Source organism: Camelina sativa, chromosome 11 (genome assembly GCF_000633955.1).
Source record: "Camelina sativa cultivar DH55 chromosome 11, Cs, whole genome shotgun sequence".
NCBI classification, from domain to species: Eukaryota; Viridiplantae; Streptophyta; class Magnoliopsida; order Brassicales; family Brassicaceae; genus Camelina; species Camelina sativa.
The window spans coordinates 7,799,870-7,822,161 of NC_025695.1; the positions used below are offsets into that span (position 1 = coordinate 7,799,870).

At 35.2% G+C, this 22,292-nt stretch overlaps 4 protein-coding genes, 1 long non-coding RNA gene and 1 other non-coding gene across 6 annotated transcripts; 2 read left to right on the forward strand and 4 right to left on the reverse strand.

Annotated features, from left to right (window-relative positions):
• LOC104722265 (fimbrin-1) lies at positions 5,946 to 10,467 on the reverse strand. The gene is made up of 15 exons (XM_010440408.2): positions 10,218 to 10,467; positions 9,721 to 9,984; positions 9,461 to 9,631; positions 9,125 to 9,363; positions 8,857 to 9,028; positions 8,722 to 8,760; positions 8,566 to 8,634; positions 8,363 to 8,479; positions 7,902 to 8,113; positions 7,463 to 7,615; positions 7,123 to 7,322; positions 6,854 to 7,011; positions 6,662 to 6,758; positions 6,472 to 6,563; positions 5,946 to 6,379 (listed from the first exon to the last, which is right to left on the reverse strand). Exons 2-15 carry the CDS (start codon positions 9,826 to 9,828, stop codon positions 6,113 to 6,115), a joined length of 2,094 nt encoding a protein of 697 aa, XP_010438710.1. The 5' UTR covers positions 9,829 to 9,984; positions 10,218 to 10,467; the 3' UTR covers positions 5,946 to 6,112.
• On the forward strand, positions 13,222 to 16,775 carry LOC104722267 (glycerophosphodiester phosphodiesterase GDPDL3). The gene is made up of 8 exons (XM_010440409.1): positions 13,222 to 13,471; positions 13,610 to 13,903; positions 13,975 to 14,592; positions 14,694 to 14,732; positions 14,817 to 15,101; positions 15,327 to 15,472; positions 15,564 to 16,047; positions 16,144 to 16,775. Exons 1-8 carry the CDS (start codon positions 13,360 to 13,362, stop codon positions 16,437 to 16,439), a joined length of 2,274 nt encoding a protein of 757 aa, XP_010438711.1. The 5' UTR covers positions 13,222 to 13,359; the 3' UTR covers positions 16,440 to 16,775.
• On the reverse strand, positions 16,748 to 18,581 carry LOC104722268 (pentatricopeptide repeat-containing protein At4g26680, mitochondrial-like). The gene has a single exon (XM_010440410.2). The coding sequence runs from the start codon at positions 18,402 to 18,404 to the stop codon at positions 16,842 to 16,844; it is 1,563 nt and encodes a 520-aa protein (XP_010438712.1). The 5' UTR covers positions 18,405 to 18,581; the 3' UTR covers positions 16,748 to 16,841.
• TRNAA-AGC lies at positions 18,717 to 18,789 on the reverse strand. The gene has a single exon. It is a non-coding gene; the product is annotated as a tRNA-Ala (tRNA).
• Positions 18,842 to 19,635, forward strand: LOC104722269. The gene is made up of 2 exons (XR_757168.2): positions 18,842 to 18,995; positions 19,212 to 19,635. It is a non-coding gene; the product is annotated as an uncharacterized LOC104722269 (long non-coding RNA).
• LOC109124705 (mitochondrial import inner membrane translocase subunit TIM22-2) lies at positions 20,608 to 22,281 on the reverse strand. The gene is made up of 5 exons (XM_010440413.2): positions 21,953 to 22,281; positions 21,497 to 21,561; positions 21,348 to 21,420; positions 21,191 to 21,244; positions 20,608 to 21,001 (listed from the first exon to the last, which is right to left on the reverse strand). The coding sequence occupies exons 1-5, from the start codon at positions 22,155 to 22,157 to the stop codon at positions 20,763 to 20,765; spliced, it is 636 nt and encodes a 211-aa protein (XP_010438715.1). The 5' UTR covers positions 22,158 to 22,281; the 3' UTR covers positions 20,608 to 20,762.

Genomic DNA, 22,292 nt, shown 5'->3' on the forward strand with positions numbered 1-22,292 from the left:
ACCCAATGAGTTCATGTTAACAAGTACTCCGACCAAACTTAACTTCTGATTAAGGAAATCCAAAAAAAAAACAAAAATAGCAAGTGTCAAAGCTTCCAAATAAAGCAAATTTTTTGACTATGACTATTGCGACGACTACTACAGAGCTTTTAAATAAAGCAAAACATAACCACCAGGGGCCAATGCAAACAGTTTTCATCATAGTGCTCATATATCACTAATGTATTATATTACATTACACAAACGTAAGCATCAAGGTAGCTGCTTATTCTACAAGAGTGTCTCCTACGTCTTCTATATACATACATTAATAAAAGATCTCAATTAAAAAATCTGGGCTATACAGAGACATTTTAATAAATTTAATTTACTTCAACAGACACAGAAAATTGATAACAGTGTGCAATGGAAATAGAAAATCTCAAAATTCATACATGAAAAACCCTTATTTTTGTGTTAAAACATCACAATGGCGTGCTGAATCAAAATCAAATTGGGTTTGAAGCATTCTAACCTTACTCAAGAAACGATGAAGCCTAACCCTCCTTGTCTCTCTCTCTCTCTCTTCTCTCTTCTCTCCTGTAAGTTTTGTTGCTATCTCCTTGGCTTTAGATGCGAGGAACGCTGAGAGCCTAAGGCATGGAGAGACTCTTTCCCATAAAGAGTGTTTTAACCCTTAGGCGGCTGTCTCTCCTTGGCTTTAGATGCGAGGAACGCTGAGAGCCTAAGGCATGGAGAGACTCTTTTTCATAAAGAGTTTTTAACCCCTAGGCGGTTTTCCTTTCTACGACGTCGTATCGACCCGCGCGGTTTGTTAACCTTAACCGACCTATTTCAGATGATTACATATATTTCTTTCTTAATTTCACGTATTAAAGAGACTATAAGGATAATTTCCGAAATACTTAAAAAAAGTTTTGGCTTCATCGTGTTTATTTTGGGGGTCATATTGTTCTATTTTATTTGTAAAAGGAACATATACAAATCTATATAATAATAACAAACCGAATAAATGCGACTAACAATTGTGTTTTTTCAATCATATATTTTAGATATTTTCCGAAAAGTCGTGATGGATCATTAAAATAGTTATTTATGAAAAGTTACAACTGTTCACTGTAAATTTGTGTTGGTTGGAACATTCGTATCTTTTGAAATCTATATATATTTGTCTGTTTGAACTGTTTTCATTTTTTTTGCCATGACACAAAATCAACTAAAATTTCAATCTCAACGGTTTATTCATTTTTCTAAATTATTTTATAGCATTCATTCTTTTAAAAAACAAAAAATTCCTCTAATTATTGATTTAACAAAAGATTTTTGGAATGCTGAATCTATCTCGAATAAATGCCACCAAAAGTTGTGTTTTTTCAATTGTACTTTTTGGATAATTTTCCAAAAAAATCTGTAGAAAATTTAAATTGTGTGTTTTACACAAAGTTGCGATTGTTCATTGTAATGGTTTTTTTGTAAAGTTGCAATTGTTCATTGTAGAGTTGTGTCTATTCAAATATTTGTATCTTTTGAAATCTATATATATTTGTCTGTTTGAACTGTTTTTATTTTTTTTGCCATGACACAAAATAATATAAAATTTTTAATCTCAACGGTTTTTACATCTCTCTAAATTATTTTCTAACATTCATTCTTTTAAAAGTAAAAAGATTCCTCCAATTCTTGATTTAACAAAAGATTTTTGGAATGATGAATCTAATTTACAACATTTAGTTAGTTTTATATATAGAAAATTAATGAAAGTACCTATATATAATAGCAATCCGAATAAATGCCACCAAAAGTTGTGTTTTTCCAATCGTACTTTTTGGATAATTTTCCAAAAAAATCTGTAGAAAACTTAAATTGTGTGTTTTACACAAAGTTGCGATTGTTTATTGTAACAATTTTTTTGTAAAGTTGCAACTGTTCATTGTAGAGTTGTGTCTGTTTGAATATTCATATCTTCTAAAATCTATATATATTTGTCTGTTTGAACTGTTTTCTTTTTTTTTGCCATGACACCAAATAATAAAAAAATTCAATCTCAACGATTATTACAGCTCTCTAAATTATTATCTAGCATTCATTCTTTTAAAAGTAAAGAGATTCCTCCAATTCTTGATTTAACAAAAGATTTTTGGAATGGTGAATCTAATTTACAACTTTTAGTTAAGTTTATACCTAGAGTCTTTCTCCAAGAGTTAGATGGATTATATAATGAGCTTTTGGATTTGACTTTTGAATATGATAATAAACATGCCTTCTATTTAAAAGCAGTTTATATGAGTTTGTAGGTATAATCAAATGAAGACACAACAGTTGCGATTTTTCGTAGTACCTTCTCGTAAAAAATGTTTTTTTTTGTTTTTTTTTAAATTCAAACGGTTGTATATGTTCATTGTAGAGTTGTGTCTTTTCACTATATTTTATTTATATTTCACAACTTTTCGTTCTAATAGGTGTGTTTATTTAAATAGTCATGTTTTTTGAATCCTCTTTATATTTTTCTCTTCATCACTAACTAACAAGTTCGTTGAAATAAATTTTCCATTTTATGTTGAGTCTAGAAAATTGAATATATTCTATAATCTAACTAAAATTTTAGAAATGATTATAGCAATAGAGAAATTTTATACAACTTAATATTGAATTTACAGTTGTGTCTATTTATCTTAACTTTCCGTTAAAAAATATATTTTAATATTTAAAAATAATAATAACAATCAGAATAAATGAGAACAACAGTTGCGACTTTTCGTAGCACTTTTTTGTAAAAAAATTGGTTTTATTTGTTCTTTTTAAAAACACAAACAGTTGTATTTGTTCATTGTAGAGTTGTGTCTTTTCACTATATTTTATTCATATTTTTTCATCACAACTTTTCGTTCTAATAGGTGTGTCTATTTAAATAGTCATATCTTTTGAACTCTCTATAAAGTCTCTTCATTAATAACTAACAAATCATTGTTCGTTGAATATTCTTTTTATTTTTTTTATATCTAATATTCAATGTTATTCTATCATCTAACTAAAATTTTAGAAATGATTATAGTGATATAGAAATTTGATAAAACTTAATATAGAATTTACAGTTGCGTCTATTTATCGTAACTTTTTGTTAAAAACTATTTTAATATTTAAAATTTATTTTGTTTTTTTTCTTAAGAGTTGTGTATTTTAATTTTAATTTTCTGTTGATACTGTTTCATTTATTATTAAATATATTTTTAATTATAGTTATTTAATAGAAAATTATATTACTCATTATAACCATTAGTTCAATATTTTCAGTACGGATCACTTTGTCATAATGATTCTTTTTAATTGTAGCTCTTTACCATAAATTCTTCATAAAAATATCTTATATTTATAATACATTAAACAATATGTTTTGCAAAGTTGTGTCTATTCTACATAATATTTTTTGTTATAAATTTTCATTTTGATGATTGTATTTTTATTAACAGTTTATTTTAGGTATTCAAATTATTTTATTACATTCAAATAATTTCATAATGTATAATTTTAAATTTTAATTTTAAATTATTTTTTTTCTAAAATAATTCCTTCGCGACAACGCGGGGGGGTCAGAGTCCTAGTATGTTTTATTACGTGCATGGAAATAGCTACAACACTTTTCTCCTACAACGCAAAAGTGTTTCATCTACATTTATAAACCATCCCTCCAACGCTCTTGCCTACTTGCAAATGCATAGACGTGAGCAAAACGTATATGAACAAAAAAAAGCAAAAATATAGCAAAACATAAGAAAAAATAAAGCAAAACGTAAACTTTTTTCAATTGATAAATAATAAAAATTATATATAGAAAAGCAACATTTAACTATAGTAACTACAAAATAATACTACATAAATATACAATTTAAAAGTAATGTGCAAACTAAGACCATCAATGTTTTTTGTTTTTGAAGTAGTTTTTTGTTTTAGTTTTTGCAATAATCTATTTTGTTGTCATCCCATTCATGTTTTTGAAAAAAAACAAGTTTTCCTATATAACAAAGAATATAGTTTTCGAGTGTTTTAACAATTATTCAAAGAAAAATGAAAATCCATATTTTTTGGGGTTTTCCCTATAAAACCATGGATCTGTTTTCTACTTTTTTGCAAAGAAAAATATAATACACCAACATAAAACCCAAAACAAAATAAACTTCCATTCAAGTTTTTTAAGAAATCTATATTTTACAAACTCAAAATCATAAAAATCAAATTTTTAAAACCATATTAAAACTACAACCATTAATGGCCTGAATGAATATGGTTTACACCAAATTTTCTCATATGAAACCACTTGAAGTCATGAGTCATAAGTCACATGCATGTCTTTCTTTGATAAGAATTAAGCAAAAGCTATTTTGGACTTTAAAGTTCTATTTTTAGCAATACTAGGTTTTGAACCCACATGTAGCGTGGATTTATTAGATATATTTTGATGAAAATTATATATGATTGATTACGGTAATCAAATATTATTTTATAAAAAATTAAATTAGTATTATCATTTTCATTGTCAAAATTTGTGGTAATTTTCATTGTCACTTTTACCATCTGGTTCTTCGTTATACTTTTTTTCTTCTTCTTACTCGTCAACTTCTTCACATTCTTCCACTGAAAAACTTTTTTTTAGACTACCACACAACTTGTTAACCCATCAAACTCCAAGAACAAAATTATTTATTTTCACATAAAATCTGTGAAATTCATGAAGAGCAGCATAGTTAACACATGCATCCAATTATTGATAATTTTATCTATATACTTATTTTATTTTAGATCCACACGTTTAGAATCTTCTCCAACCAAAATCCTTACTTGGTTTATAATATTTTAAAAACATAATAAAATATACTAATAATTATTTATTTAATATGAATCATATGATATATAGAAATATGAGTACACTATAAGAACATATTAATTATAAATAAATAATATCAATATAATCAATTATGTTATATCATCAAATAATATCAATTGTATCATATTCTCAAATAACTGTAACCTTATATAACCGTAACTGCTTGAACCAGAACCCTATCTAAACGTAACCGTTTAACTGTAACATATTTTCAAATAATATGTTTTATAGCTCATAAGAAATAAAAATCACAAACGTAGATAAAGAAGATAATTTATGTTTTACATCAATATTTATAGTATTTTAAACTTTTAAAAGGTTTCGAAATATAAAATTTGAACCTTTTAAAAAGTTTCAATATTTATAATATTTTAAACTTTTAAAATTGAATAATTATAATATTTAAAAACTTTTTAAAAGCTAAGAACTTTTAAAAATTTCAATATTTATAATATTTAAACTTTTAAGAATTTTAAAAATTATAATATTTTTTTGAAACTTTTTAAAGTTTTAATTTGATCAAATAAAAAACCGGATCAAACCGAATAATTTTTAAACTTTGACGCTTGATAAATCAAGCTTTCCTGCTCATTCGTTGTTGGAAGTATATTAATCTTATTTATACTGGTTCTGAACCATTGTCTAAAACTTTTCTAGCCGATGTGGGATATTGTGCATAGTTCTTTTATTTCCATAAATTTAAAATTTTCCTTTTTTAAAAAAAATTCTGGAAATTTAAAAAAATGTTAATGAATGATATATCAAATCCTGATAAATTTTTCTAAAATAATTCATAATATAGAAAATTCTGAAAAATTTGAAAAATGTTAATTAGTGACATCTCTTATTACAATTTTGGAGGTTTTAAATCCTAGGTGAACAGTCTTATAAGCTTATATCTTCTACTCTTTATTAGTATAAATTTCTTTTTTAATATTTTTTTTATCAAATATACTAATTGTGATGATTGGAGTAGTATATTTGGTAACTATATATAGTTTCTCCATTAAACTATATTAGAACTTGCTTTGACGTGTCTCCACCGAATTAGCGTGAGAGGATCATATGCACGCTTATGGTACTTGATTAATTTCCTCCATAAGCATTACATATGTACATGCATGACAGAGTTAGCTAGAATCCATAAATACAGATTACAGAAAAGTCAGTATTACAAAAGCTACTTTGCTCTAGCAAAGAGATTCATATTCAATATAACATTTTGCTCTCTTTCTATCCGATGGATGTCTCCTCTGAGACAGTGGTGATGTCTGAAACCGCATCTGCATCGTTATCATCAACGGCCAAGCTTGAGACTTCGCGGCTCAATGAGGAAACTTCCTCCTCTTCAGTGACAGATGGAGCAGGGGACGCCCCTGTACTGGTGCACGTCGTGGTGGTGCTCTGAGTCGAGGAGGAATCTGAACTCTCCAATGAACGTCTCTGAAGACTCCAGTACATTATACTTGCCGTTAATATTAGGATCATCTTCTGATTCACCTGTCACAACATCCCAAAACACATCTCATCTAAGCAATTGCTCTTTCCGGTAAAAGTAAAAGAGAATACATTATATAGATCTTGGTTCTCACCTCCATGATATCTTCAGGCAACAAGAAAACCGAACAACCGAGTTTTCTTGCGACACTAACTATGTATGTAGCATTCAACCTCTTCTCGTCATCTGTACGTTTCAACAATCATAAAAATCAAATAAGCCTTGATTCGGGTAAACGGAGAAACCGAGAAAGTAAGTAGACTCAAGTTAAGAGAGTACTGAACCTGTTTCACCCTTGGTGACAAGATTCCAGTTTACAACTCTTGGCTCGACCGCCCATAGAAGGTCAAGGAAGAATAACCCGCTTGATAGACTCTTGTCCTAGAGAATTTTTAATATGAACTAGAAGGTGATGACATATTTTATAAAGGAATTGTATTATGGTAAGTGTTTGAAGTAATCATAAAGAAAGGAACCTTGAAACTCTCGATTTTCGATTTACGCCCCATGGTTCGTACTTTCCTGTTGGCCCAGCTGAGGATATCCGCATCAGTCATCTCTTTACCTTGTGTCCGAGATCTGAGACTCTTGAGAAGTTGGAGCATATGGAATCTCATCAACTGCCATAAGAGACCTGAGATAGACAACAGTATCTCCAGTTTGTAAGGCGATCATCTTCTTTCATCAAGCTAACAAATATTGAAACATGATCTCTCGGTAATGATTACCAAGAATGAGTGATTACCAAGAATGAGCTTCTTATTCCCTTGAACTATGTCATTTCCAGCTACATTTACAAGTGATAACTTCAGCTCTTTCCCGATCTTTACGACTTGATTGCAGTTCTCTACTTTTCTAAACGGCATCTTAATCGGTGGTCTGGAAGCATGCTTCCAGTTGACAGAACCGGGAGAGATCTTGTCAAGAACCTCCAGTAGAATCCATCTGCATAAATTAGTAAATAGAACAGAAAAAAGGCTTCAGGACAAAAGAGGGTTCCATTTTTTTTCAAATGCAACATCATCCAACTGCAGGTACAGTTTCTACTAATTGCTTGCTTTACTATGAGCTAAAATAAAGCTTACCCGTTTTTAACATCTTCAAATACATGATTGACATAACTGTCAATCCCGAGGCTGTTGATCCATAGTCGGTAGCATCGTTCATCTCTACAAGTTTGTAAATCTTCGGTCATCATCTCCGCAAATGAATACTTACCGTCCGTGTTTAGGCCATTCCTGTAACAAGTACAGACAGCTAGAGTTAAATCGAGTGCATAGAAAACAAAACAATTAAATCTTAAATGGAAACATCCCAGGTAAAGGGATTTCAGGTAAGAAGCTTTAAGTCATTGTATGAAAACCATTCTCCCCATTCTTTTTTCCATAACATTCAAAAGTTTGTTAGTCCACAATAACTTACAACAAGAGATATTCTTTGAGTAAACCATCACCACCCTAATCAAACAGAACATGCCATCATTTATGAACTTTTTGAGAGATGGAAGTGTATCATAATAAAAACCTTTCATGGAAAATTTGTGCCACAAATGCAAGATTCAAAGTTGGAGATCCTTCGACGATCTCTTCTGCAGTCAAGTATCGCTTGCAGTTCATTCTCTCTGCATGACTTAGAACCAGTTCAGCCCTTTCAAGAGGATCCTTTGCATCTAGAGTACCCGGGTCACAGTGTTCAGGTGCGAGAACATTGAGCAGAAAGGAATAGGCTTGTGCATCCTGCAGATTTACCAGCAACACGTTTTTATCATAGAAATATAGGTGCATCCATGAAATTACCAAAACCTTGAGTATAAGAATAAATTATGTTTCTTTTATGCCTCTTAAACAAGAACTGATATTGCTTCTGCATGTTGAAAGGAACAGTAGCACTTAAGTACAATCGTGAATTGAGAATCGCCTAATTAACGATTTGGATAAGCAACAGAGAGAGGTTTCCTCCAAGTTGTACTTTGAGAAGCCAAATACCTTCAAATCCGCAGAAAAGTTTGAGACGGTTTTCTTGTAACCTCCTTTCTTAAGATGGAAGTTCATCCATTTAAGTAAGACTTTCTCAGGGGGTAATCTCAGCAACTCCTCCACATCCTGCAACAGAGATAAATTTGTTACCACTAATTAGATTACAAGAAGCATATACATGGCTGTAAATGTGATTGGTATAGCTCAGTTACATCGCTGTCCTCAACCAACTCAACAAGCTGAGGCGTCTTCTTTAAATTGAGATCAGCGAGTAGTTGAATCTGCAGTTACCAACATTATTCAGTTAATACTCGATCCCAAAAAGGAAAACTAAGATACACAGAACGGACAAGTGGATGTGTGCGGACCTTTATGAGTTGTGAAACCAATCCAAGTACCAGGTGAGGCTGCAAAACATCATAAAACCTCCCTTGTCAGAACGTTGCACGGTCATCTCAGCCGTTAGGCCAGTAAAAACAAATTACACTTGCACAGAAACATACCCGTCCTTCGGCTAGGTCCTGTGTCCCAATATTAACAACAGTGCATCCAACGGCTTTCGCAGAGTTTAGACAAAGAGTGTGATTCTCATTTCTCTCCCACGGGTTAAGTACACTCTTCGTGTTGATTGCTCGTTCATCTATTGTCCCGGGAACTGCTACATTTATAAGCTTACTACACCAAAAAGGAAGGAAGAGAAACGCATAAAAGGCAGAAATCATATGCATTCTGTGTTGAGATGACTCTTAACATATCAAATGTGCACCTTACCACAGAAGTACGCCATCTTTGACAAGTTCGTACAAATCATTAGAGTCAGGGTCAAGAGGAAGAAACTGCTTCAAAAAGGGGTCATCCCCAAGATATCTGTTGATGTGCTGAACAAAAGGACCCTTCTCCGACTGATAGATAGTGTGAAGAAGTGTCGTAGTACAAGCTTTAAGAAACGCGGATGAGTTCTTATGACCACCAGATTTCTCAGCTGCTTTACCTAGCAAGTTAAGATATATCTGCACATAAAGATCAATCCAAAAAACCATATTCTCTAAATACACCACACTGATACTCAATCCAAAACTCCAACAATTAAGAAACAAAGAAACATGCCTTGAGAAACTCTTCAAACCCCACATCACTGCTTATATCAGAACCCAATTCACATAGCATCCCCCTGATTTCGTCCTCCTTAAGTGTAGCACTAAAAGCCTTCAGCTTTGCCAATAGAGGAGGGAGATCATCTATAGTGATACTCCCACTCTGATTCTTCAAAGATACAAACTACACCACAAAACAAAACGATTACATCCATTGTAAGACATGTAAGACTGTATATAGAAAGAAGGATGATAAACAAAAAAAGAAGAAACCTTGGAATGGAGAGTCCGAAGTTCAACTTGAGTGAACTGATTCTGCAGCCATGGATCCGAAACGACAACACCCACGAACCCAGACGACATCTCACCGTGGTTTACCATTCACGGGGAAAAGAAAGTTTCAATCTTTCCCCCTCACAAAAAACCTAAAACCCTTCTTAGACCACAAATATACAAACCCTCCGTTCAATTCTCCAAGGAAACGGATTCACCTTAAGCTCCAAGCATTAGAACTCATGAAATTTGACGAATTTTAATCTGTGGCCGAGAAAAAAAGAAGAAGCAAATATCTCACCGAATGGAAGATTTTGTCCTTAATATAGCAAAAAGAGAAGCGATGATATTAATCTCAGAACAGGACAAAACTGAGGTAACCGACCAAATCAAGAAAGATAAAAGAACAAATACGACTCCATCACGCAAACTACTATCTAACACTAATCTCGAATGATATAAGATAATCCCAATGTATAAGATAACTCTCTTCTAACCTCGGGTGAAGATAAATTGGGCGTTGAAACACTAACAGCATGTGGGAAGTGACCAAACACGGAAGCAATAAGCCGCAATGTGGAAAAAGGGTCACGTGAACCAATTCTCAATGAGACGAAGAAGATGGATTCGGTTGAGGGAGAGAGAGAGAGAGAGAGAGAGAGAGAGACGATGGTTCTGCTTCGTGTGAGCAAATTAGGAAAGCCGTGAAGCGAGAGAGCCGTAGAGGGAGGGAAATAAAATCAGAGTTCTTTCTATGTTTCGTGCAAAGGCCAGAAAAAAGGCTCACTGGCATTGAATGCTTGATTTTGAGAGTTCATGGTCACGCGCGCGTGTATAGCATAGTTTTGGGAAACTCGCTTTCTGAGGAATACACGTGGTGAAGCACTGCCTCCACGTAGACAAAGGACGCTGACCTCAACGACGTAACGACTTGCTTACGTGTCAGTTCTTCTTTTCTTGTTTGACCATGACGTATAAGGTCATATTCAATTAATGTCAGCAAACATAATTTTGAGTTTATGGTTTTCGAAAGGATGCTTGATAGTTCTTCGAAAACTTCCAAAGTGAAACGGTTATTTCAATTTTCATCCCCAAGAAGTTTTTACAAGCAATATTATGAGAGAAAGAACAAGAGAAAACTATGGTTTACGGAAAAGAGATTAGGGGTTTCCCGTTTCCATATGCGTGAACTAGACTGTGTGACAGGATTTGCGGGACCTTAGGATGCGTGCTACTTATGGGTTTGCGGGTTAAGAAGAATTGTTATTACGTCGTGTAAAGTGTAAACGGATGTTTCATTGATTCGTTCCATCAACTAAAGTAAAGTAATTCGTGAAAATGAGTCTTTTCAGGGTCAACGAAGTTGCTTGTAACCCGCGTCATTAGAACAGTAGAACGATCGTACTGGGTGTGCAAAAGTACCGGCTCTATGAATGCTATATGCTATAGCTACCTAACTACTTAATTAAAAGGACTATTGCTACCGGCCCATTGTATGAGAGAAAAAATAAAAAGAACTTAAACAAATATGGAAGAACAAAATGTCCCTTACATAACATGTTCCAAATCTCACTCTTTGATTAATGTTTCTATATGAGTATACATGATGACAAAAAAAGTCTACAATGTATAAATATCCTTCACATATACCACTACATGTCACTGATGCACATGCATGCCCAACTTCAACTTGTGTATGATGTTTCATTATTATGTTTAGTGGTTTTATATCCCAACTTGTGTCTGTCGCTAATGTTGTAGAAGCCATAAATTAGTATTAGATTAGTGAGTGAACTACATATATATGATGTGTATATATTATTATATAGGGATGCACATCTAGCTAAAAGACAATAGTCATGATCAGTACAGGAGAGTCGAACCTGTACAATGAAACAATAGATTATTTACTTTCTTTTACAATATTTGACAAGATATATATGAATAAAAATTTCGATCAATCAATGTTAAAAATGTAAATCTTGTTTAAACCGATCATGTGTGTCGTAAGAGTCCGTGACTAAATATATATGTATGTTTTGTAAAAGGTTTCAATCATTTTGGGAGGCAACAACTTAATTCAATGTCAAAATCCTAATGGAACCATCCTCGAAGATTTATTTGATAAATAGTACTTTTAACTAAGAAAAATAGAATGTAAATACAAAAATGTACCAACTAAAAACGTATAAATTAGTACAAGATTGAGGTCAATGATATCAATGGAGAGCCTAACTAAAATAAGGGAAAGGTATTGGAAGTTGACAAAGTAAACTAAAAACATATTAAAAAGTCAATTAAAACATTTATTCCAACATCAACATCAACATCCTGTGAGAAATTTTCTTTATAAAAAATTTGTTATTAGCGGCTGAAAAAAAAAAAGAAATGGTTAATTTTTATGTTTATGTTTTAGGTGCATACAGCAAACAATGGTCTCTCACGTATAAACGTGACTGGTTTGCGCGTTTTTGGTGATGTCATGAGTGAGCACAAATAGATATTTGCCACGTGTATAATTACAGATAAGTCATGACGGCCATGTTGTGGGACCCTCCCCGTAGCTGTCTTTGATTACATATTTTATTCTGTTCGTTCATCACCACTTTGGCTTTGCGCCAGCTGAGCCGACTAAAATACTCATATCCGAATAAAATTTTGACAATTACTTATTTAATACAGTAGTTGAAATCAAATATATAAATAAATAATGTCAACTTCTAAGTATTTCTTACCTGTATTTGCAAAACTTAAAAAGTAAAATTTCTTACTACATATATACTTCATCTAGTAGTGAGTCCAGAAGCATGTTTTTGGTTGTTTTAAACAAAAAATAATATGAATGTTGTTTGTCTCAACGTCCAATATAGCTTTACTAGTTACTTGTGTGCGTACAAAAAAACAAACATGAATGCCAAAGGTACAAACTTCATTATTTCAGTTTTGTTGTCGGGACCCATATTAAATTTCTTTACAAGTACTTGAGACTTGAGAGAGTTGTAAATGTAAACATTTAAAATATATATATATATATATATAAAAGAAAATAAAGTCACTTTAATGATTTATACTCATGCTACTATGCTAGTTAAACAACAATAATTGTTCAAAACTTTTTAATTATTTGTTACAGTCAGTCGTCAGATACCATAAACATTAATGATTGTTTGTAAAATTCAAACGCAGATTCCAGAGAAATATATCAACCATAGATCACAAATATATCCCAATAACGATATTAATATTTGCGAGACGAGAAGAAAGAGTCCTTTGAGGAACAAATAGGCACGACATCCTAAGCTGAAGCCGACCGACCAAATTCTCTCGGCTCTCCTTAACAACCAAATACGTGATTACGCGTAATTGTGGTGGTAGGCTGCAAATTTTTATTATTTTTTAAATAGCTTGTAAAGAAGAAGAAAGAAACTAATCATCACACTTTTTTTTTGATATAATTAACTTAAATTAGTTTAAATTAATCAACGGATCATATAAATGAGAAAGAATCCCACAAACGAAACAGCTAGAAAGAATACGCCTCTCTCTCTCTCTCTCTCTTTCATCTCGCTGCAAGAATAAAGGAGCCGGTGAAGTCGCCGGCGAAGTAAAAACAACAAGGTTAATCAAGATAATCCGACAATGCGAGGGTTACGAGCTTCATCGCTTCTACTCTGTGGTGTTGTTCTGATTCAGCTTCTTGCTTCTCAAATCCATGCTCAAAGATCTAAAAGTCCTTGGCCTACCCTCACTGGTCTGTCTCCTCTCTCCCTCCCTCTTTCATCTGTCTTCTCTTCCCACAAAAAAAACATGAGAAATAACTAAACTAATCATCCAGATGTGTATTAGTATATTACTAATTTCACTTTGAATTTTGTGCTCAACAAAACAGGTGAGGCTCCTCTTGTGATAGCCCGTGGTGGGTTCTCTGGATTGTTTCCAGATTCGAGTTACGATGCTTACAATTTCGCAATGCTGACAAGTGTACCCGATGCTGTTCTTTGGTGTGATGTTCAGCTTACCAAAGATGCTTTTGGCATTTGTTTCCCTGATTTAACTATGAGCAATGCTTCAAACATTGAAGCTGTTCACAAAAACCGTCTCAAATCTTACTCCGTTAATGGTGTCCCTACTCAGGGTAGATTCACCCTTGATTTCTCCTTGAAAGATCTCAAAGATGTTAACTGTAAGTCTTGTTTACTGCTTCTTGGATTTTGGTTTTTTTTGTGTGTTTTAATATCGTTTTGTTGGTTGCAGTGATCAGAGGAATACTATCTCGCTCTGAAAAATTCGATGATAATGTTAACCCGATTATGACGGTTCAAAGCGTGGCCACGCAGATAAAGCCACCATTGTTCTGGTTAAATGTTCAGCACGATGCATTCTACGCTCAGCAGAATCTAAGCATGAGTAGCTTTCTGGTTGCAGCTTCAAAAACTGTTCTTATTGACTTCATCTCTTCCCCTGAAGTTAACTTCTTCAAGAAAATCGCTGGTCGTTTCGGGCGTAAAGGACCGAGTTTTGTGTTCCGTTTTCTCGGTCAAGAAGAGTTTGAGCCGACTACAAACAGGACCTATGGTTCTATCTTGAGTAACTTGACTTTTGTCAAGACGTTTGCTTCAGGGATTCTTGTTCCCAAGTCTTACGTATTGCCGCTAGATGAGGAGCAGTACTTGCTTGCTCCTACTTCCTTGGTTCAAGATGCTCACAAAGCAGGATTAGAAGTTTTTGTGTCAGGTTTTGCTAATGATGTTGATATTGCACATGACTACAGTTTCGATCCTGTGTCTGAGTATCTTTCTTTTATGGACAATGCTAATTTCTCTGTCGATGGTGTGCTCTCTGATTTTCCCATTACTGCTTCTGCATCACGTAGTAAGCCAAGTCTCTTCTACAGACAAACCTTTTTTTGTCTTATAAATGATACATCATTGGAGATACTCAAAATCGAAACTTCTTTTTCATATTTTGTTCAGACTGCTTCTCCCACGTTGGCAGAAAAGCTAAAAACCAAGGTATGAGAGTTGATTAGTTTTGCTTTGCATCTTGCTATGACTTAGTGATGAAACCTGAAATTGAATTTATGGTTCTTGTCTCAGTGGATTTTCTTGTTATATCCAAAAATGGTGCGAGTGGAGACTATCCTGGATGTACAGACGTGGCATATGAGAAGGCTATCAAAGATGGTGCTGATGTGATCGACTGCTCGGTCTATATGTCCAGTGACGGTACACCCTTTTGCTCAAGTTCGATCGATCTCGGGAACAGCACAACTGTCGCCCTAACTCCTTTCAGAAACCGTTCAACAATTGTTCCTGAGATAAGCTCATTGGGTGGAATATACACTTTCAGTCTCACATGGCCTGAGATTCAGACCTTGACTCGTAAGTTTGTCTTCATGCTTTCTACTTGCTTTCAGATAAATGCTGGACTGTTTTGTACACTCTTCTTCCTACTATTTCTAGTAAACTAGTTTGAGAGCTTCTATTCCTACTTACTTCTAAACTAAAAAGAGATTACATATAGATGCAAATGTCTGGATCAAAAGTACAGGCATTACATAACTTGAGAGTTACAATTTACTATTCTCCAATCTTTTTTATTTGCAGCTGCTATATCAAACCCCTACAGAGGAGCATTCAGTTTCTTTAGGAATCCAAAAATGAAAAATGCTGGGAAGTTTCTTTCACTTTCGGATTTCCTTAACTTGGCAAAGAACTCCACCTCTCTCTCTGGTGTTTTGATCAGTGTAGAGGTGAGTTCCCGTGCACCTCTTAGTCTTACGATTTTATCAATCAAACCGTGACCTTCTAATGGTTACGCCACTATGCTTTTGTGTCCCTCAGAATGCTGCATACCTGAGAGAGGAGCAAGGGCTCGACGTTGTGAAAGCGGTTCTTGATACACTCACAATGACTGGCTACAGCAATAGTACAACCAAAAAGGTCATGATTCAGTCGACAAATAGTTCAGTTCTAGTTGACTTCAAGAAGCAGAGCCAGTACGAGACTGTCTACAAAATTGAAGAAAACATCCGTGATATTCTCGACTCTGCTATCGAAGACATAAAGAAATTTGCTAATGCTGTTGTGATCCAAAAATTATCAGTCTTTCCTGTCGCTCAGTCGTTCATCACAAGGCAAACCAATGTTGTGGAGAAGCTGCAGAAGTCTCAGCTCCCAGTTTACGTGGAACTGTTTCAGAATGAGTTTGTATCTCAACCATATGACTTCTTTTCTGATGCAACCGTTGAGATAAACTCTTACATCACTGGACCCGGTATAAACGGAACCATCACCGAGTTCCCTTTCACAGCTGCTAGATACAAAAGTAAGTGAGCCAAATTTTGCACCAAAGGCCTCACAATATAAATCTCACAGCACAAACTTATTTACATCAATGCCTAACTTTGTTTCTCTTCTGCAGAGAATCTTTGTTTGGCCAGCAAAGAAAATGTACCTTACATGGCCCCTGCTCAACCCGGTGCCCTCTTAACCCTTGTGAGTTCTACTTCCTTACCTCCAGCCCAAGCTCCAAACCCGCTTTTCACAGATGCTGATGTCACTGAGCCACCACTACCTCCGGTTACAGAAAAAGCCCCAACTTCAACCCCTGGAACCCCATCAACCAATGCACAAGCACCTAGTGGACAAACCCGAAACACTTTATCTCTTCTACTTTATGTTTCTGCAATGGTTCTTGCATCTCTTCTACTTCTGTGATCAACCCTTGATCTCATCTCCGCTGTTGATAATGCCTTCCGCCCTCGTAAGATTTCCCTATGTGTGACTTGGTCGATCTTAACAGCTGGAACCATAAAAAAATATCGCTAGCGAGTTTTGGTGACAACCCTTTTGTTTATTTGCAGTGACGACCTCTCTATGCATGTTGTCTGTTTATATTATAGTTCCGTCCAAAAAACAACAGCTTATTCTTTGAGTGTGACTTTCCTCAGATTCATTTGAGATATTCATTTGTTGTTGTATTATATACTTTATACTCTTGCCTTGTGTCTTGTAACGCTTATGAGTTATGAGACTGTATCCTTTATAAACGCATCATCAATCTTTTCTTCCACTGAACAAAAAAAGAAACTGATTTTTTTGGTTAATAGCTTCTGCTTCTCAGTTACGTTCTTGTAGAAATTTGTTCCCTTCCATCTCCTGTAATAACTCTTTCAAAAGTTGGTCTTTCCCTTGATGCTTAAGGCCATTGCAGACCTGATGAACAGTCCTTGAATCAAGAGGAATTGATCTTCTGACCATTTCCTTTAGCACTTGTGCTGCCCCATCAAAATCCTCATTCTTACAGAAGGCAGAAACCAACATGATGAACGTTTCTTCATTCGGATGGCAACCGCTTCTAATCATGCTTTTGTACAGTTCAAAACCACGGTCTGCATTTCTCCTCACGCATTGTCCCATTATCAACGCAGAGAAGGTTGACGAGTTTGGCACCAAATTCTCTTTGTCAAGTTCTTTAACAAACTGTGCAGCTTTCCTCGTCTTAGCTTGCTTGCAAAGTCCCAATATCAAACCGTTGTAAGTCAAAATGTCACGCTGAATCCCATTACAGACCATATCTTCATAAAACCGGAACGCCATCTCGTGATCACCTTGTTGGCTGTACCCATTAATCAAAGTGTTATACGTGACAGTGTTGGGAGCCACATTAACCGCTTTCATCTCACCAAAAACGTTACTAGCTTCTTGCAACTTCACAGCTCTACAAAACCCATGAATGAGAGTGTTAAAAGTAACCACAGTAGGCTGCAAGCCATTCTTTCCCATCATGTTCTTAAGCTTCAAAGCTGAGCTCAAAAGACCCTTTTCACAGTGCCCGGCTATCAATGTATTATACGACACATCCGTAGCCCTAAAACCCAATCTTTCCATGTTTTGTAGCAACTCAATCCCCTTGTCAAGCTTTCCAGACCTACAATAACCTGAGATAACCATGTTGAGAGTGTATGTGTTTGGTGATATCTTACATCGCCGCATCTCCCTGTAAAACCTGAGAGCAATATCAACCCTCCCTTGACCAAGCAGTGAACTCATGTAAGCATTACAAGACTCAACCGTTGGAAGAAACCCGTACTCCTTCATCTGCACAAAAGTATCAGTGGCGTTTCTGAATCTCTTCAAATGAGCAAAAGTTTTGAAAAGTGAATCAAACACACGAGGTGTAGAGTCACATTCCCTGTACGAATACAACAATGCATCAAAGACTTTAGTAGGCAAATCCACCGCACCGTTCACGAGTAGTACATCTCTCAAGATTGACTCTGCAGACTTGAACTTGCGGTTTTTGGTGAGAGTGTGAAGGACTATAGCATGGGTTTCGAGAGAGTGAGAACTTGGGTTTTGTGTTTTGGCCCAGTTGAAGAACTCAAGAGAAAGAAGATAATCTTTTTGAATCTTCAGTAGTATGTTCTTGACCCTAAACGAATCCAAGTGGTCTGATAGCTTATTAAGCTTATCCCAATCAGATTGAATCAGGTGACTATGAGCAACATTGACGAAATCGAGATCTTGGCCTTTAGGTTCAGGATTCCTTCTGTGAGGAACATGGATGATGTTTGCAGCGCCGAGGGGTTTAGAAAGCTTAGTAGTGTTTTCAGATCCAGCAAAACTTGAGAATCGATAACACAGACATCGATTAACAACATATGTTCTTATGCCCATCATCCTAATGTAAAGCAAAAGCAGAATTTTCAATAAGATTCTAGTAAGAGATTTCTAGCCTTTCTCTTCTTAGCTGCGAGAGAGGTGCTTCGGAAACAGAGTCGCCGGAGAAGGATGTGACGACGAAGGAACTCTCAACTTTAAACAGTAAACACAATTAAAAGGGTCCGTAGAGGGATTAGTAAAAGTGTAGACTGTGTGAGATTAACAACATTTTTACAGTTAGATTAAATCACTAAAAATATTCTTTCTTTTTTTTTAGTAGTGGGCCTTTAAAAGAAGCCCATTGGCCCTGGCTAAAAAGAAAAATAAAGATGGAGATGCGGGGTATCGATCCCCGTACCTCTCGCATGCTAAGCGAGCGCTCTACCATCTGAGCTACATCCCCATTTTGATACGAATTGTCTCGTGTTACTAAATCAATAGTCTTTTCTTGCCAAATTTGTGGTTTGTCGAACCATGATCAAAGTTCAAACTCTTAATTAACTGCTGTCTGAAGATCTTTGGATCCTCGTACTGTGTTGTGCCGTACGTATATTTTGCCGCTGAAACTCGGGGACTTTTCTCCTATGGATGGTAAAATCTAAAATACAGGTACTTTCGTTGCTCATTACCACCCAACTTGTTTCAATTAGCGTGCGATTTTAGGTATTGAGTCTGAGTTTAAAAGTAAATTAAACAGAGTGAACACAAACTATTCGACGAAATGTCTCTAAGAAAGTTTCTCCTCTTTCATTCCGTCTTATTTTATACTATGTTGTGTATGTATTATATGTTCCTTCATTGAACACAAAAACCTTGAATTTGTAGCAAACGAAGTGTTGATTCTCCCACCTGTTGCATTGAGAATGTCTTTTTGCTATCCGTCGTCACCAAGAAAACTGGCGATGACAGTGGCGTTTTTTGCCTCAGGGACTGCTCTTTTCGCCATTGGAATCCATTTTTCGTATCTCAACGTTGCTCCACAGCAAGCTCGCACTAAAGCCCGTAATGATTTTGTCAAAGAACGCCTCAGGCAGAAACAAGGCAAATGATTTCAGAGTGATTTTTGTTTTCTGCCAAAAGACAAGCATTTGAGCTTCTTACTTTAACCTCTCTACTCTCAAACTCATCTCATTGTTCTGTACGTAGAGCAAAAGAAAGTGAATTACAATTTTTCAAAACTGAAAACTGTTGCTTAATATTATTACTTTTGTTTTTGTAAATCAAATGTAGCGTTTTGGCATTGATCATACTGTAAAGTTACACATTATTGTCAGAATTTAATTAGAGATAGGGATTGAAATAAGGATAAGCTACTTGAGGCTGTTCGTACGGGAGTTGGAGGTAATGCATATACGGTTGCGCCGCCGCTTGAGACGTGGGCGTTGGTGGTTGTGGCTGATTGAAACCAGTGGTGGTGGGTAAGTTGTAAGAGGTGGATCTGGGAGTCAAATTGTGGCCATAATCGATCTGGATGAGCTGAACATGTTTCTTACATTTCCTAATCTTCAAGATGATCTCAGGGTTGATCTTGCCGGAGACATAGGCCAATCCCATCGCCGCGTCGATCATGTATGTCACATCTTAAAAATTGTTCCCACCAAATAAATAAATGAGCATAGAGCTACACAAATATTTGCAAGGGAAGTTTGATTGGTTAAAATTCAAAACACAAACCTGGGATATCCTTAATGAGCTTATGCATGGATTTTTCCCATCCACGGGTTTGCATATTGATTTTTAAAAACGCATGACTGCAAGAAGTAGTAACGAGGAGACGATCAAAGCACAAAAATATAATGAATACAGTGTGATATGAAAAGAGAAAGAAAGAAGAGAGACCATGTGAGAAGATGTGTCCATGGCTAAGACTTATGTCACTGTTGCTTCTTGTTGTTGTGACTTGTGTTGATGCATCACAAAATACTAATGTTTAAAAGGATATGAAGAGGTTCCTTTTTTTTTCTTCCCTGTTGCTTCTTGTTGTGATTTTTTTCTATGTTAATTCGATTAATCTCTTATAATTAGGATCTTTCAGTATACACCCTTAATTTTGAACAAGAAATGATATGTTACTGTAACTGGTTTCAGATACAAAGTTTTTGGTCCTTAATATCCATTGGAAAACCGTGATAATTTACTAGAATTGTTTCTTCCTTTTTTTTTTTTGTCAGTCAGATTTGTTTCTTCCTAAAAGTAGTAAATATCTAAAAGAAGATCGTGCTGAAAATGCAAAAGGTACACAACTCTTTTTCTCATCAAACTGGCTGTTGCAAAAAGCCTTTTCATAAAACATTTCTCACAGAAGTACAGCAAAAGCGGGAAATGTTACATCTACATAGAGCGTACCTAACGCAAGAAAGAGGGAATCAGAGGAAATTAGAACTTCCTGGGTTTAGCTAAGGACTTGCAGAAAGAAGAGAAGGCTCCTTTGATTTCTTCAGGGATCGGTAGAGCAAGAGAGAGTGGTAAAGGACGATGATAATCTTGGGAGTGTCCGGTTTGGTGTCTCAACGAGACTGAATGCGCCAGAGCGGTTTGTCTTTTGTTGAGTCCCTCAAGTATAAAAGAGAATGCCCCAAAAGTCAGACAACTCTGTAGAAGAGCTTGTGGAGCACCTGCAACTCAGACCATAAAAGTACTTGGTTAGCAATCTTCAATGTCAGGACTAAAAGTACTTGGTTAGCAATCTTCTATGTCAGGACTAAAAGTACTTGTAAGATGCTGAATTGCTTACAGGATCAGTGTTTTTATGATACTCAATGCCAAATTAGAAAACACGATGAGAATGGTGGGTTATGGATTACCTGGAAAACTAAGAGCGAGACCAGTGCAGCACCCAGCAACTCCAACATTGATGGCTGCAGAATACGAGTATCAGCAGTGTGAGTAAGAGAGACATTACAAATTCATGTAAAACTAATCATCTCTACTTAAAGGAAGAAGAGATTTGAAGAGTCTCACCGTCATCTTTCCCACGCACTTGCTTGAGAAGGCAAACAACCAAACTATGGACTCCAGATAAAACAGCAAAAGTCTTGAACAACAACAAAAATTACTCAGTTTCGTCAAAGAGCAAATAAGCAAAAGCGTAAAGATGAGAGTGAGTGTACCTTTGCAGACTGCCCTGCATCTGCAAATGATCCTTTAAAGCCTTTCTTCTTGAACAATCCTGAACCTAAAGAACCCAAAACAAACATATCTCTATCTCGTGAGATTATCTACAATTCAATCATCATAATACTTCAAAAGCTTTACAGCAGCCAATCTTATCACATTTGACACTCTACAACGAAAACTAAAGCTAACTTAATTCTACAGCTTTCCAAGCAGCAAAAACAAAATCAAATTTGAGCAATGTTCTTCAAACCTCTTAAATCTGAAATCATTAAATTAATTCTAAAAATTTGATTGCTCAAAACCTAATCCAGGAATCTTTAAATCAAATCAAATAAAAGAAACTCAATCTTTTCCCCCAATAATTCTCAATTCACTATCATCAGAGAGTAAAAGCAAACAGCAAGAGTAAAAAAAAAAAAGGTATAAAGGAGATGAAAGAAGAAGAGCACCGTATCCGAAGATAGAGCCCATGACAGCGCCACCAGCAGCATCTCCGGCGAACCGGAAAAGGCAAACGGCGGGAGCAGGGATAGTAACCAATGCCTTTGATGAGGAATCGTTTCCCGTCGCTTCGCCACCGTCAGTGTTAAGGTTCGAATCGGAGTCTAGATTCCCGTTGATGTCAATAGCTTCCGAAGAATCATCGGCCGCCATAGCTAAAGAAGTTGAAGAAGCCTTAATGAAGAAGAAGAAGGTACTTTCCTCTGCCTCTACCTAATCTGGAAATATCCTTTTTCCCCAGTTGATAGATAGACTGTGATGAAGAAGAAAACAAAAACTAAGATATTT